A 16169-nucleotide genomic window follows, 5' to 3' on the forward strand; every position below is an offset into this window, starting at 1 on the left:
TTTTGTCATTTTCCTGGCAGCAAAAACCACATGTTTCTGTATCTCAATAGGTCCCTTCATCTTTTCTTCGGCTTTCTCACACCTCTCATCTCACCTCTCAAGAGATTTAACTGAAAGCAAGGCATAAAGCATCTCAGCACACAGACTGAAAACCTGTTTAAAATCAGGTTGTTTAGTTAACATACAACACTAAAATATAACCGAATGAACAAAATTTTAAACAAATTAGTCACAACCTCTCAATTTATCATCTGAAGTTTAGAAAAACAGCAAACTCATAGTTGTGCTGACTATTTTACTGACTGAGGGCTCTTTCTACAGTATAAATCTCATTTAAGATTAAGAAATGATGCACGCCACGAGAAAATATGCACCACATCCCCAGGACCTCTTCCCCTCTCTGTGGTGCTTTGATACAACGGTTGTAGTGAGTTTGCTCCTATGTTATTGATACCCAAGTTTGGCTTTACTTGTACCACCACAGGTCATTGGAGCTCTAGTCCTGAGCCGCTGCATAGCACAGTTTCACCCCGCAGCCATTAACTTTGTCTGAACACAAATGCAGCTGCCAGATTCGTGTGACCAGGCAGCCCCTCTCTCAGGAGGAGACAGAGGTATTAAATGAGGCAGTGTTCTTGTACTTGGAGTGTGTTTCTGTGTATGTGCTATGAAGATTGGAGTACTTAAGAGTGTGGGAACTTGCAGAGTCTGAGCTGTTGTCATTTATCTCATGTTCCACTAACATGTAAATATTTTACTTTAGCATCTGCCATTTTTTCTCTCATTGTTCAATAATGATTCAAATTAATCTCTAATTTCACTGCTAAATCAGATCATTTCCATCATTTCAGTCAATGGGAACCTTGTCACAAAGGTGGCAAGCAGGGCGGAAAAAAGCTATGTGTGTCTTCCTGAAAGCAAATTCTGGACAACATAATACTTTAATTGTTTTGGTGAATTATATGGGAATAGGGACTGGGAAGAAAGCACTGCAATAAAGCATTTTCTTAACATCAACAACTAGACCAATTTGAATGACTTGAAGGCATAGAGTTAATCTCTTTTATTGCTTTAGTCTCATCTCTTTCCAGCTATTTCAGGAAAATAAAACACATTCAAATAAATTTTGTTCTGTTCCATCATTATTTTCCACTCTCACTACAAATATTTTAAGATGTCAAAGTTGAAATCCTATTTTGTCATCTGAATTAGTGGTTTTACACTTTAAAGTCACTATGTACAGACAATATATATCTATAAATCTATAGATATGTCTATAGATATATAGATATATAGATATATCTATAAATATAGATATAGATATATACAGTACAGTACAGTAGATAGCAGCAACGACTCTTCAGTCCAAACTAACACCAGACAACCAACTGCTACACCTGTACAGAAACACAACAGAGATTTTTTTACAGCATGACAGCAACAACAAGATGTATGACAACAACCAAAATACCAAAGATACACATCAAAAAATAAAAACATGCAGCATGCAGATTATGAGGAATGAGGAGTGATCAGAGATTAGTGTGATCGTGCAAATGCGACCACGCCTCTACGAAGGCCAGAGTCAGAATTGGGAAGCCCAGAGACCGGGGCGATTAGCAGCAATCCCAGAGCACAAACCCAAGCCACCCCACCATAAAGACTGCCCTGGACCCACCGGACCAGACTATATTAAAAAAGGGATGTAGCCCCTCGTAGGGTCTAAAAGGAACATTTACATCAGCACTGTTTGTTCTGCCTTGAGATATATTTATGCTCCCTTACATGCATAATAGGTACAGTACGTCCGTTTCAAGTGTTAAATGGTAAATGGCCTGTACTTATTTAGCGCTTTTATCCAAAGCGCTTTACGTGAACATCACATTCGCCCATTCACACACACATGGCGGAAGTTACCATGCAAGGCGCTTAACCATGACCCATGAGGAGCAATTAAGGGTTTGGTGTCTGCCTTTTATCAGCAGCATTCTTGCTACAAATAATTTTGCCTTTGGTTAGCTTGTTAATTGTTCACTGTAATCAGTGCTTGAGGTCCTGGTGATAAACATAAATGTACAACCACGCAGGAGGTGAAGTGTGTTTTACTGTTGCTATCAGGGAAATGTACAGCTATGCCTCTAAGTGCTTTTCTCACGGTTGTGCTAACAAAAAGAGTGTTTTTTTCCCTCTGAAAGCAATAGTCAATACAAGCGTAAGCAAATATGTTCTTTCTGGTGTGTCTTCCACTCTGGGTACTCGGATTCTATCAAACACCAGACAGCCACTGCTTTCTAAATCCACTGACTAAGGAGCAAAGGCAAATCTGAAGCGATGATTAGGAAACAAGGTCTATGGCATTAAACTGTGGGGTTTGCTGCACTACTACTTCTTAGACCCGTTCTGCACACAGAGATTAAAAAACCCTAAAAGCTGCAAGATGTCCCAGAACTTTGTCCATTTATGTAAAATGACTATAGTTTATAAACCATCGGTCAGTATGTGAATATGTAAACAAGACGTGACAAAACCTTAATAAACTTTTGAGCAGTGATGACAGGGTACATGGTCTTGATTGTCATCCATGCTGTGTGTTTAGAAATGAAGCTGTTATTCAGCTGCACTGTGAAATTCATGCTGCATAGCAGCATAGAAGTAGGATGTGTAAATGTGTGTCAGTCATTTCATGAGTTCACACGGAGTTGAACCTTGTAATGCAGTAAACAGAACAAAGAGCTGCCACTATGAACTGGTTCAAATCGATTTTATATTGATCAGTGGAGAAAATAATGTGTGTATTAGTGTATGTCAGATGCATGCATGTGTATTCAGTGGTGACCATGGAGCCATTGAACCACTGACTGGTGTCACTGGTTTGGTTGTGTCGCTGTAGCTGCTTCACTCACGGCGACAGACTGAAATTCAGCAGCTGTACCCCTTGACATCGAGGTGGTGCAAACATCTGTCAGTGGCATGACCGAGTTCACACAACAGAAACACAGTCCATAGTCCTTCCAACAAGCCAAAATTTTATTATGGCTCAATAGCGAACAGGAAGTTATGGTGTTAGTCTAGGATTAGTTTTAGCATTTGTTTTAACGCAAATTAAAGAAAATGTTTATATATATACATATATATATATATATATATACCTATATGTTCAGTGCACAGTGACAGTGCAGTGTGGACCTGTCACTGAGCACACATGGTGTATAATAAAATTAAAGTATGAAAACACAATCTGATATAGATCAATACTATATCACGCTAGAGGAGACCATTTTTTAATTTAAAAATGGCAGATGTTTATACATTACATTTTAAATATTGACCTTGATATCAAGTTTAATTTTTGATGGTAAAAAACATTTTTTTTGTTGTTTTTTTTAAACTGTTGATTTGTTACTGATATGTGAGGAGAGCCATGATGGGGGGTGCACATATTTGATTTTTGATGTTCTAATATTTTTCAAATTATGTGCCAATTGCCAATGCACAGGATCAATATATGCACATATATTTTTTTCCACCTGACTGCAACGAACACCAAGTCTGTCCTGTAGTTTAATTTACCCATTAAAAATCCTACTCAGATTATAATGGCCTATATAATATATATAATGGTTCTATCTGATGTATACTTATTGTATGCTGTTTAGATTTACAATTCTATTGAGCAAAATAATACATACTACATAAGCTAATACATAAGAGTATTTCTCTTGTGCAAAAGACTCCCACAATCTTACAACCCAAAATTTGGTGGCATTAATATCGTAGGACTAAATTATTTAGCAGCTTACAGCTCTACAGTGATCTTGGTCTCAGAGGATCACTGATGCACTGATGCATCTATCCAATCATTTTTTATACAGCTTAGCCCAATTCAGGGTCATATAAAAGCTGGAGCCAATCCCAGCAATTAGACGGAAAGAAACAGGGTACACCCTGGACAGGTCGCCAGTCCATTGCAACACTGAGGCTTCTGTTAATTAAAAGCTCATCGCCTCTGTCACATCTACCAGGATACAGTAGTGGGGGTTAAATTAGGTGCAATGCTCATTGATAGTGAGACACAACTGACATCAAACTGCATTTTACCCTATATTTGCATTTTACATTTATATAAATCACATTTTATGCATTTGCAGAGATTATTTTCTCATTATGAAATTACTGATTCTGTCTGAATAGATGCTATAAAGTAAATACATGTTTTAGAGGCTGTCTCATGCAAATGCAACTGTGTTCATAGCAACGATTGCAGTTGTTTTGTTTTGTTTGTTTGTTTTAGTTTTTTTTTTTTTCAGTTTAATGCTAATCTGGGCCCAACATGCCACAAATGCCAAAAGAGAAAAAAAAATCAAAAATGCATGGGAAGTCATAATTTAGGATTATATAAAAATGACCTATTATCACACCTGCACAGGCTAGTCTTTATCTGGCTGTAGTTCATGCATAGTGTGTGGATTTGACTTGAAGTGTATGAGTATAATAAAGACTACAGGACAGACAGAGATAATGAAAGACCGCAGCCTATGGCGCACTGAGAATGTTACCCTTAATCTGTAGCTGTCTCATTGCAAGAAAGAATGGTTTGACCTCCTCTCAAACTGGCCCTCCACTTCTCCCTGTTCATGTGCTCATCCCTCCCTCCCCCATCCTTCTCTACTTTCCCTTTCCAAGCTGAGCCTCCAGGGTTTTCACTACAACCACTGTATTCCTGTTCTGCTCCTCTTCTCGTCCTGCCTTGCCTCCATCCATCTCTCCACTAAGTCATTCAGAGCCTACAGTTGTCCCTCACTGCCTCCATATCCCATCTTTCACTCCCACCCCCCTCCACTCCCCTGCAGTGACTCCTGCCATTGTGAGCCCTGCTCTCGCTCTGTCTTGGGCTGCTGTGTGAGAATGGGGTCATTGTTGCTGTGCTGCAGGATGCGTGTACATGTGTGTGTACATGATGGGAGAGTGAGGTCTCTGCTCTAGCTCCAGCATGCTCTGCTGTACGACCTCCATGCACACTCAGGCACACACAGGCCTACATATGATGCTGCATGCACCAACAATAAAAACATGCCAGTAAAACATAGAATTTAAAGCTTGACACTAAGTCATGTATTTCACTTCAGTTACAAAATGTTCACAAAATTTACATTCAGTTCAATTTAGTTTTATTTATAATTATATTATATTATTAATTATAACCATAATAAAATGCTAATTGAGAGATTTGATAGAAACTTGTGGAAAATATAAGTTGGAAGTATTTTTAGAATATCATTCTTGTTTTTGTTTGTTTGTTTGTTTTACATTTGCTGTATTTCTGCTCTTTTTTTGCTATATCAGTAACAAGATATTAAGATATATAAAACAAGATTTACTTAAAAGTTATACTTTACAACAGGGGTGCTCAAGCCCAGTCCTCCAGAGCTACTGTACTGCAACTGTCACACCTAAGTCAAATAAATGGCATGTTTTCAGGCCTCTTCAGAGCTGAATGACATGTGGATGAGGGAATTCAACCATTTGATTCAGCTGTGTTGGATAAAGTTTGTATCTGAAAGTTGACTTAGACACCTTTGCTTTACTGCCTGCCATGTTCAACAGAAATGGCAGGCAGTAGGCAGTATATATATATATATATATATATATGTAGTAGTATATATGTATGTAGTAGGGCTGGGCGATTAATCAATAAAACAGATAAATCAAATTTTCCATTTCTGGAGATTTATTTTTATGAAAATCGGAATTTTATTTCCATAGTTAGTTAACAGCAGACTTAGCGCTTCCTCCACACCAGAACGTTGTTTGTCTGACAGATTTTCGAAGTGACCCTTCACTCACGCCTGGGATTTAGCTGTGCGTATAACTGCAGTGAGAAATGCTGCTCTCTATGAGATGCAGTCAACTTTAGCCCACAAATATGCATTGTGTCACATATTTCTATGTAAGAAATTAAGTTGTTTATATGGTGGAAACGTTATGACATTTTATGCTTTGTTTTTGCTGGCATTCACCTATATAAACAAATAATTGTATTTAATAAGTTTATTTATGTTTTGTAAAAGAAAAAAAAAAGATTAAAATTGGAAATCGTATTTGGTTATGAAAAAATCGGAGATTTTATTTTTAGGCCATATCACCCAGCCCTAATATATATATATATATATATATATATATATATATATATACTGCAGCCCCTTGTCTCGTATTTTGTTAGCATTAACTAGCATAATAAATGTTAACTATTGGGTCAGGTTAAGTTGGACGCCAACATGGATACATAGAATTTAGTGTCAGATTAACAACTGTTCACCTAAGTTTTTGTTGTTGGGAGTAAAATCCACTGTTTCCTCTGCCATGACAGCATGTCATTTCTCCTCAGCGCTGTGTATGTCCAGTGTTCCTGCTCGATGCGAACACACCGCCATCAGAGGACAAACTGCAAGCCAATCCCCGCCCCAATGTCACAGACAGACAGCAGCAATCTTCATGAAGTAAACCCCTGTTTTATAAACATTCACTATTTTTTTTTCTTCAATTAAAGTTTTCCATTGTTGCTCAATGTGGCCAATGCACCAGTCCTTCCAGATTTCCTTGCAAATGTTAGGAAAAGAGTCAAAATCTCATCTGTTCTGCTCTGACATGCACAGAAATGCCACCTCAGCAATGATAGTAAACTGGTGAGATAGAAGACAAATAATTCTATATTTTCATGTAAAACTGACATTCTAACTCTTAAGTGTTAGTTTATTCATTTTGAAGTTTTTTACCAATAAATCTTGGTACAGTGTACATCTGTGAGAAGTCATAGCAGTTGTCACATGAATGAGCCAGTTGTTGATTTCTATGTCAGGTGGCTTTTTTCTTTCTTTCTTTTTACACAGCAACATATGGTGGGTCTGTGCCTTACAGCATCCCACCATTAATTATTTTGTCATAGAAATGAAGAGTAAACAACCCTAACTAACTTGCTTTTTTTTACCCTATCTAGCATCTTTACATCAAGCTTCTACCTGTTTTTTCTGAAATCATCCAAAATCATTTTCTACTATTGACTGAATGGCACAATAGGCAGACCAAATAACAACATGGCCAAACTAATCCACCAAATCTGTAAGTTTTTTTTTATTGCTGGAGTAAGTATGAGTAACCAGTGAAATTACTGTCTACATTATTTTAAGCTGAGTTTAAGCAATAACACAACCAATCATACAGAATGTTGTTAGATAAAAGTCCAGTTTAATTTCTTTCAAGATTTTATTTCCTTTCTCTAATCAACAGTAGATTTGTGTTGGAAAATGTATATCTGTACTTATCATACGTGCATATTGTTCTTCAAGTCCATGCTTATAATTTGCTTTGACCCCCAAGCTCAAAGAGTGGTGTGATAACAGCATTCCTAGTATCTAGTCTAGTTAGTCACTGTCTCGGCTTCCGCTCTGTCTCTCTGAGGGATTAGCAGCCAGCACTGGCCACCACTCTAATCCCATCCTCAACAGACTCACTCTTACATTTTCACACAGACACATACAGTCAGACTCAGGCTTTACAATGACAGAAACTATATGCATATTTTGGCTTGCTAATCTGTTAAGTAGCTATTGCAGCACTCGGATGCACTGCTGTTGTTGATGTCATGGTTTCTATAGTTTAATGCATTAACATAAATTAAAGAAAAAGCCAAATTAAAGCCATGATATTAATTTATGTAATCTTGTTTTGTAAGTAAAATACTCCATGAGCAAGCAGAATACTTGACAAGCCAGCTTTGAGACAGAGAGCTCCCACTATTCAGATGATTGTTAACTGTGTAAACACAGCCTCCATTTATAGCGAGAGCATTCAAAACAGCAGGTAATGTCAACCGGTCTCTGTCTATATATATGTCTATATGGCTTGTGTTTACAGTATTGGCCTTCACTTTTCAGCATCACGGGAACTTCACCTGAGGCCATACATCTACTATTTAAATTTTATTATGTGGCAGTTTTTTAATAAGAGCAGTGTTAAAACAGGAGACTTGTTATTTAACAGGAGTTAAAAGCAAAAAGTAAATATTAGATGTACACTGTATGTGTGTATTGCATATGTCAATAGTGTGATACAGTTAAGCTCTACAACATTTACTGTACGCAAGAGAAGTACAGCCCAGCATGAGTGTGGTCATTTTAACACCAGGTGATCAAGTCACCTGTATCGTCTTACCTAAAGCTGAGTCACTGCTTCTACAGAGCTCCATATAAAGTGTCAGTGACTCTCAGAGATGCACATGTAACTTAAAGAGGAACCATGGCTCCGTCAGCAGGGAAACAACTTAAACTCCAGACATTCATTTACTCTGGAAATTTGGCAAATTTTGGCAAAAGTCATTATTAAAAACGCAGGTGTTAGAAAATTTGCAAGACTCGAACCCCACTGTGGACCCCTCACTGACTTTGATTTCAAAGTAAACAGTAAAGGACAAAAGCTAAGATATCATTTGGAATTTAAATAATGCAATCTGTAATGTAAAATTCTGAACCTGATGTATGGGATGGGTTTACGTGGTCAATTACATCGATCAGACGAAGCTGGGAGTATAGTGTCATCGTCCACACATTAAAGACCTTTTAACTTTATTCTAAATACTTTTTATTTATTTATTTAAAGTGGGGTTAATTTGGAAGTAGTCAGGAACCTTCCAGCCATTAAAATGTGGAAGTTTGGAGAATCAGAGAGGAGCTAACCAATGAGCTTGCTATAATAAGACCACCAAAGAGCAGACTTGTGCAAATATTTCCATCTTTCTTATCTCTACCTCATACATCGTCAAGATTGAGTGAATGCTCTATGTTGCCATTTTTATACTGTGCCCCTTTTCCATTTAATACTTATTTATTTTGTCACTATTTTATCAAATGATGAATGTCTATCTCAGGGTGCCCAAGTTCGGTCCTCAAGATCTAGCATCCTGCAACTTTTAGATGAAACCCTTCTCCACACACTTGAATCAGATGTCATCTGCATGTCATTTAGCTCTGCATGCCATAGGAAGAGTCTGCATTAACCCTTATCTACAGGTATATGCTGACAATTTTTATTCCTTTTCTCTCATTTTCCATTTTTGATACTAATTGAGGCAGACTTTCCAGATGGTTTCCTATAATATTTTGCCTCATTTGTTTGTTTTTGATCTGTTGTGTCAGACCATTTGGATCAGATTTGCAACCAACTGTCCTAAACAGCAGTCAGCACTATGCCTGCACTTTTCTGGCTAAATCAGAAATACACAACATGGATGAAATTCAGAAAATGGCAGAAAATCAATGATGAAAAAAAATTACCTAATAACTCAAGTCACACTGTGTATGGCTCTAATTGGTATGAATCTGAAGAATTTAAGTCTAAATTCAATCATAACACTCCTTAGAAAAAGAAGATGAACTGAGGGCTGTAGACTAATTTATGATGGTGCATTTGTCCCAAGATTTTAGGCAATAATGATCATGGAACTGGCCTTCTTTATCGCCTCCTCCCTATTGCCTGTAAATAAAACTAATATCAGCAATATTTTCAGTCAACTCCCATGATTTTTTTATTAACTGAAGCTTAATAAAGATTTTAGAAATGAGCAATATGACCTCTCCAGTTTCCTCCGTTTCTTGTTTCTCTGTCACTAACATTCAGCTACAACAAGTAAATATTCAGCTACAAAGTATCAGAGCTCAAGTTACTGGAGAGGTATCAAAGTAAAGGAAATACATACACAAATATCAAAATATTCACACCGCATTCAGCCATGTTAATGGTGTTATTCCATACTGTCCTAAATTTTAGTGGTTGTATATGTCTTGCATAGTACAAACCCAAAACAATAATATCAGATTTAACAATGAAAAAAAAGAAAAAAAGGTACTTATTCTTAGTTTGTAATTTGCAGGAAAAAATCGAACATGTTGATCACCTATCTTCCACTTAGAGTTTATAATAATTTTTCATTAAATTTACCAATTTCTCTCATTCTTTTATTAAATACAGCCAATATGACAAATTGGAGTCAACCAATGTATGTTATATTTCAAGTATGTGGTTACCAATAATATTTTCAGTCTTTTTATTTGTTTTAATTCTACATTTGAGCTGATTATAAATGACTATTGCCCTATGCTTCAAGAAACAAGAGGCTGAACCTGGATCAGAGTGGCAGGTAAGGTATGACCACAGGGGTAATGAGCTGCCATCCTACAAACATGCTGTGACATCACTTCAAGAAGGTCATGGTAATCAGATTATCTCTTTTACACAGTCACACATTCAGCTGCAGCCATGAGTCTGGCCGACAACAACACTCCAGAGTAAAATACAACCACGCATTTTTACAGATGAAGCTCGAAAACTTCAACTGAGTTGGAATAAATATAGAAGAAAGCATCCGATTGGGCCAAAAATAAAACCTCTGTTTTCACAAAGCTTCAAAGACATATTGGTTCCGTCTGAAGTGTCATGTTTGGGTTAATTTTTCTTCAGGAGAACATAGATTGTTTACTGAGCACAGCAGCATGCTGATGGAAGACAGAAGAGAAGCTCGGGGGCCTGAGCTGCTCTGTAACCGCAGTGATGCCAAGTGGTCGGCGGTTTGAAGAGGACACCTGAGAACAGCACACCTGGACAATGAGCTGAGGTGTAACCCTAAACTGAGATGAACCCACTGTTTATCCCCCACGCTCTCCTTCTCTTGTTCTTTCCCATCAGTCTACTCTCTCATTTCATACAGCTTCGCTCTTGCTGGTCCCCAAGCTTATTTTCTCTCCACAACCTGATCTATTCCACCTTGTTATCCTCTCAGTCTTTTGACTCACTACCTCCCTCCTCCCTCTTTCTATTTCTTACCATGCGTTCTCCTTGTGGGCACCTGAAACATCGCTCCATGTGGGTGTGAGTCATAAAATCATTAGCACCGCATATTTTCTGCAGGATCCATCATTCAGGGGGTAAAAGAGTCTGCCCTGAGACATTCCTGTGTTTCTTCAGCTGATATGTTAGAAGACTGGTAGTTTGTGCAGCAGCTGACAGCAGCTAGAAGCTGTATGACTCAGTGGCACAAAAGCAGTGCCCATGTCACCATGGAAAAGCAACGTTATGGTGTTGTTGCCAAGGCTCTGTTGTCCAATATGCATATGAACATTGTTAGTGTGAGAGCTGCACAGGTAGTAAAAGACCAAGGGAGGACTTGGATGATTAGAAGCTGAGCACCATGGATGCTTAAGTTACACTTATTTCCTTTTCTCAGCCTCCTGCACACTCTCCGTCCATATTTGTTCACACTTTCCACTATGACAAATGTCACATGTGAGAAACACACACTACCTATGTACCTACACAAATGCACTTAGATGCTCCCCGTGTATTATTCCTTTGACGCACCAACAACTGCAACTGCGTCTTTAAACAGTAAGTAGCACAAAGGACCAAAAATAGCACAGTGAGTTGCAGAGCAGAATTGCTCTCCTTGAAGAGGGAAAGAAGGAGAAGGAGGAGGAAGAGCAAGAGGAGATGCAAAGAGAGATGACAGGGAAAAGATGGCAGAGAGAGACCAGTTCTCCAGGACTTAAACCACCCTGCTGCGTATGAATATAAGTTTCAATGCAGTGTCAGCGACCCTCACCCCAAACTTCAGTGGCAACATCATCACATTTCTGCACATCATGAATTTTTTAAAAGTGTCTGCTCATTTGTTTCTGAAGATTTCACACAAGGGAGCCATTACTACAATAGTAATGGCTACTACAATTGTACCATGATGCTCCCATCACTCTGGAACAGAGTAAATCTGGACTCATCAGCCTGCATGATGTTCTTCTATTGGTTTGGAGTCCAATCTTTATGCTCCCTAGCAAATTGAAGCGCTTTTCTTCAGTTAGCCTCACTGATTAGTGGTTTTCTTATGGCTACACAGCTGTTCAGTCCCAATCCCCTGAGTTCTCTTCACATTGTGCCTGTGGAAATGCTCTTACTTTGACCTTTAAACATAGCCCTGAGTTCTACTGTTGTTTTTCATCCATGTTATTCCACCAAGCATTTAAGTAATCACCAGTTACGATCATTCAGGATTTTTTTCTGACCACATTTCTTCCTGGAAGATAATGGTTCCCTGCTATCCTTCCAGTTTTTAATAATGCATTGGGCAGTTTTTAACCCGCTTTTAGTAGTTTCTGCAATTTCCTTAGATGTTTTCTCTGCATGATGCATGCCAATGATTTGATCCTTCTTAAACAGAACAAGGTATTTCCAGCAGAAGACGCAACCACGGGATGCGTCTTTCCACATGGTTGTTTAAGAAATGGGAAGCTACTCATTGCATCAGTTGGGGTTAAATAACTTGCTGCCAGATGAAAGATAATTGCCCATGCAGTAATTATCCAATAGCAGTGCCAAAATGACCCCAGATTGAAAGCATCATCTCTTTTAAACAGCTAAAAAAAAAAAAAAAAAACAGATAGAGGGTCATTTTAAAAAGATAAACTTTCTGCACTGGTGGAGTTGACCACAATGGTTTTAGCTAATAAACTGTGTGTGTCTATAAATAAGACCAGAACTTATGCAATTAAATTATGTTTCATGTATTAGGTGCGCTGCATTAAGTCATATTTGCATCTGTATAATATACTGTATGTGTTGTATCTGTCTTTTCCTTACTGATCTTCTTAGCTGTTAGCTCAACAGAGAAAAGACTTAAAGGTGGTTATCCAACCTGGGAGTTGTTACAAAACAATCAACACCTTAACACAATGTCAACATAATCCAAATGTTCTTTTACCTCCACATGATGTTTCCATGTCAAGTGAATGAACTGAATTAGCCAGTAAGTGATAAAATGAAGAATATCCATAGAAGACCCATAGACAATTTTGTCCTGACCTCTAGGCTACTATGTCATGTCTACAATTACCATCAGGCATACCAAACTTGTAAACCAAACTCCATTAAATCATATAATAAATACCACTTACACTCTTAATTCTCTTCATATTTTCTTTCCATAAAAGTGTTCCATTTGCATTCCTTTTGTTATAAATGTTTTATCATACAATATCTGTAATAACAGAGAAGATTTATTAGACATGTTTGATGTACTTACTATTGCTGGACTTGAGGTCTCTGTGGATAATGGATACGAATGCCTGGTTGTGCAGGTAATCCATCCCTGTTGCAATCTGGACTGCCCAGTTCACCAAAACTCTTGGGGGAACCTTCTTTCCCGCCAGTGCCCTGTTCAGAGCCCCTCCTCTGGCGTACTCCATCACCAAGCACAGGTTTGGCTCCCGCAGGCAGACTCCACGGAGAGCAATAATGTTGGGGTGCCTGAGCATCCAGAACAGCCTGGCCTCCTGCCGCACGCTCTCTGCTGTAGCACTAATATCCTCATCGGGATCCTGCCTGGCGGCCTTTACAGCGACTTCCTCTCCTCGCCACACTCCCTTGTAAACCTTCCCAAACCCGCCAGCTCCTATTACTTCCTCCAAGAGTAGTTCTGAGAAGTCAATCTCCAAGGGGCTTTCACCCACCCCACCTACCACCAGCCCTCCTGCAGTCAGCTGCTGGTAGTTGGCTGTATCTCCCCTGGTGACATAGTTGCTTGGAAAGATACCCACTTTGTCCTGGATCTTGCCTGTCCACCAACCCTCATCCCCAGACACTTTGGAGTCTTTGGAAAGAACCTCAAGTAGGTCCCCACGTCGCAGGGTTAGCTCCTCATCTGCTGTGGCTTCATAGTCAAACACTGCCGTCCAATAGGGGTTGGGATTATTTGCCCCACATCGGTGACCCGGGTGGGAGTCTGGGGAACCAGAGGTGGTGGAGGAGTTCCAGCTACCGTTCTCCACCTGCACGAGTGGGGCAGGAAACATCGGTGGCGGAGGGGTCATATTCAGGGGAATGGATAAGGAGGAGGTAGTAGAGGAGGGGGGTCCAGGGGTAATTAGGCAAGGGGGAGGCGGTGAGCAGCAGCCCCCACAGCTGGTGCAGGACAGAGGGGCTGCTGTACTGCTCGCTCTGCCGTATGGGTTCATGGCAGCCTGACTGCTGTTTGATGCTTTAGGTCTGCCCTTTGTCAACTCACGTATAAAATCCATTCAGGGCCCATTGACTGGGACGAGGTGTCCTCGACCACCAGAGAAGGATCAGAGGATCGCAGAGCTGCAACTGTTCTCCCCCATCACCACATCTTGCTGCAAAATCTACATCAAACACTGTCACCGGCTGCTGCTGTGATGTTGATACACACTGTGTAAGTAACATGTATTCCCAAAAGGCAAGTTCATTCAGGGTCAATGTACATCAGGTCAAACAATGTTTCTTCAGCAGATCTGTGATTTTACCTGCCAAACAGTGCTTCCAATTCACTAACAAGTCTCACAAGATATTAATCTGTGTGTGTCTAAAAAAAAACAGCAGGTGTTATGAAAATTTGCAGAAAGATGTCTTCAGCATGTAGAGGTCCTGATAAGTGGATAACTTGTGAATAAATCCAGAGGTTTCTCTCGCTATACTAAGAGATGTTGTCAACAGCTATGATCAATTCCAGGAGAGTAAATGAAAATCTACAGGAGACACAAATTTTATGTTATTACATCTTCCTATCTTTTAATTATTGTTTTTGTGTGGTTTATTTCAGCCCATTAAAAATTAATTTTCAGGCATCTCACCAGTTACTGAGTTCACAATAAAACCGATTGTCAGATTAATTTTATAATGGAAAATGGACCATTAGGCTGTCAATAAAAACCACAGTCTGTGCATGAGCCGAGTGAAATCCTCTGTGCAGGGGTCCTCATTATTTCTCATCCAGTCCAGAGTCAATGCACCTCCCCCGCCAGCCATCTCCGTGAATATGGGCCGATTCTCTTCTATAGTGTGTGTGTGTGTGTGTGCGTGTGTGTGTGTAAGTGTGTGTGTGTGTGTAAATATCCACGGATATTCGCCCTACATCCCGACAAGCCGGTCCTGGCTAAATCCTGCATGCATGGTCACTTGTGAGACGGGTCAGCGTCCCTGAATAGCCACTGACAAAAAAAAGGCCCGTTCATTTTAAGACAACTGAGGAATTAGAGGGACAAGCCGACGGCCGGGTGGCAGGTATTCAAAAAAGAGCTGCGAAGTGGCACCATGTTCAGCATCCAGCCAAGGCTGAGCACAACAAACCCGCCTCCGTCTCAGCACAGCGGCCTGGTTCAGTCGCCTCTTTGGGGCTACATTCGTGATGGTGACGAGTGGTCGATTGGACAAGAAACCCTTATTCACCGGAGACAGATAAATGCCAGCACTTATCATTATCCTTCTGCTTTCTGAGCACGCATGGCACTTTCAGATCACCAGTCTGTACAGCGCTGTGGTGGATGTGTGAATGTTAAATGCCCACGATTTCTTTTGGAGAGATAGATTGTCACACGGTAGGTAGGTGGAAAATATCAGCGATGGTTCGTATGAAGCCACTAAAAGCCTACAGGAACTCCACAGAGATCCACTGTCTCCATCTTTCCTTCATTGATACATCCGTCGCCGTTAATAATAATAATAATAATAATAATAATAATAATAATAATAATAATAATAAAATGGTCTACAGCTATATTTGTGGACAATACAGTCGGCTTCTACGTATTCTAAACAGTTTTAGTTTAAATACCCAAACATTTATCGTTTACTGTAGGTAATCTAACCTGGATTGAGGGCAGCAACATCCACTGACATCGTTGCATGGGCGTATGGTTTGGGTACAATTAAGATCCGTAACCCCAAATCGGCGACAGATTAAAATGCTCCCAGCAGTCTCTGTTTGTGCTGTTCACCCAGTTGTCCGGAGGTCCATCGTATTCAAACAGGCTTTCCTCCAAAAACACGTAACATTCCGAGCTTCGAGCTGTCAGTCTGTGGGCTGGCTTTGCATCCAAACACACCGGGGTGCCGTTCACATATGCGGGAACAAGCGCCTCTGCTACCACTGATCTTCTAATCATATGGATAGTAGCAACGTTGAGGCCTGAGCGCGACAGTCCTGTTCATGCATGTGCGCAGATCTGGGTGCAGCTTACGGCGCAGGACAACTTCAGGCTACTAGAACGAGACTGCACTGTGCTGGTGCACTGTGGGTAATGTAGTCTGAAAGTGTTCTGCTGACCTACATCATT

The 16169-nt window shown here is 39.8% G+C and overlaps 1 protein-coding gene across 1 annotated transcript in view; it reads right to left on the minus strand.

Annotated features, from left to right (window-relative positions):
• map3k10 (mitogen-activated protein kinase kinase kinase 10) overlaps positions 1-15963 on the minus strand; it is a 37880-nt gene extending 21917 nt beyond the window's left edge. Inside the window, exons 1-2 of the mRNA XM_041994787.1 lie at positions 15702-15963; positions 13121-14582 (exon numbers count right to left, since the gene is read on the minus strand). Of these exons, the coding sequence (XP_041850721.1) occupies positions 13121-14114 (994 nt within the window). The 5' untranslated portion in view covers positions 14115-14582; positions 15702-15963. The remainder of the gene's footprint in view (positions 1-13120; positions 14583-15701) is intronic.
• Between the last annotated feature and the right edge of the window lie 206 nt (positions 15964-16169).

Source organism: Melanotaenia boesemani, chromosome 9 (assembly GCF_017639745.1).
Source record: "Melanotaenia boesemani isolate fMelBoe1 chromosome 9, fMelBoe1.pri, whole genome shotgun sequence".
Lineage (NCBI taxonomy): Eukaryota > Metazoa > Chordata > Actinopteri > Atheriniformes > Melanotaeniidae > Melanotaenia > Melanotaenia boesemani.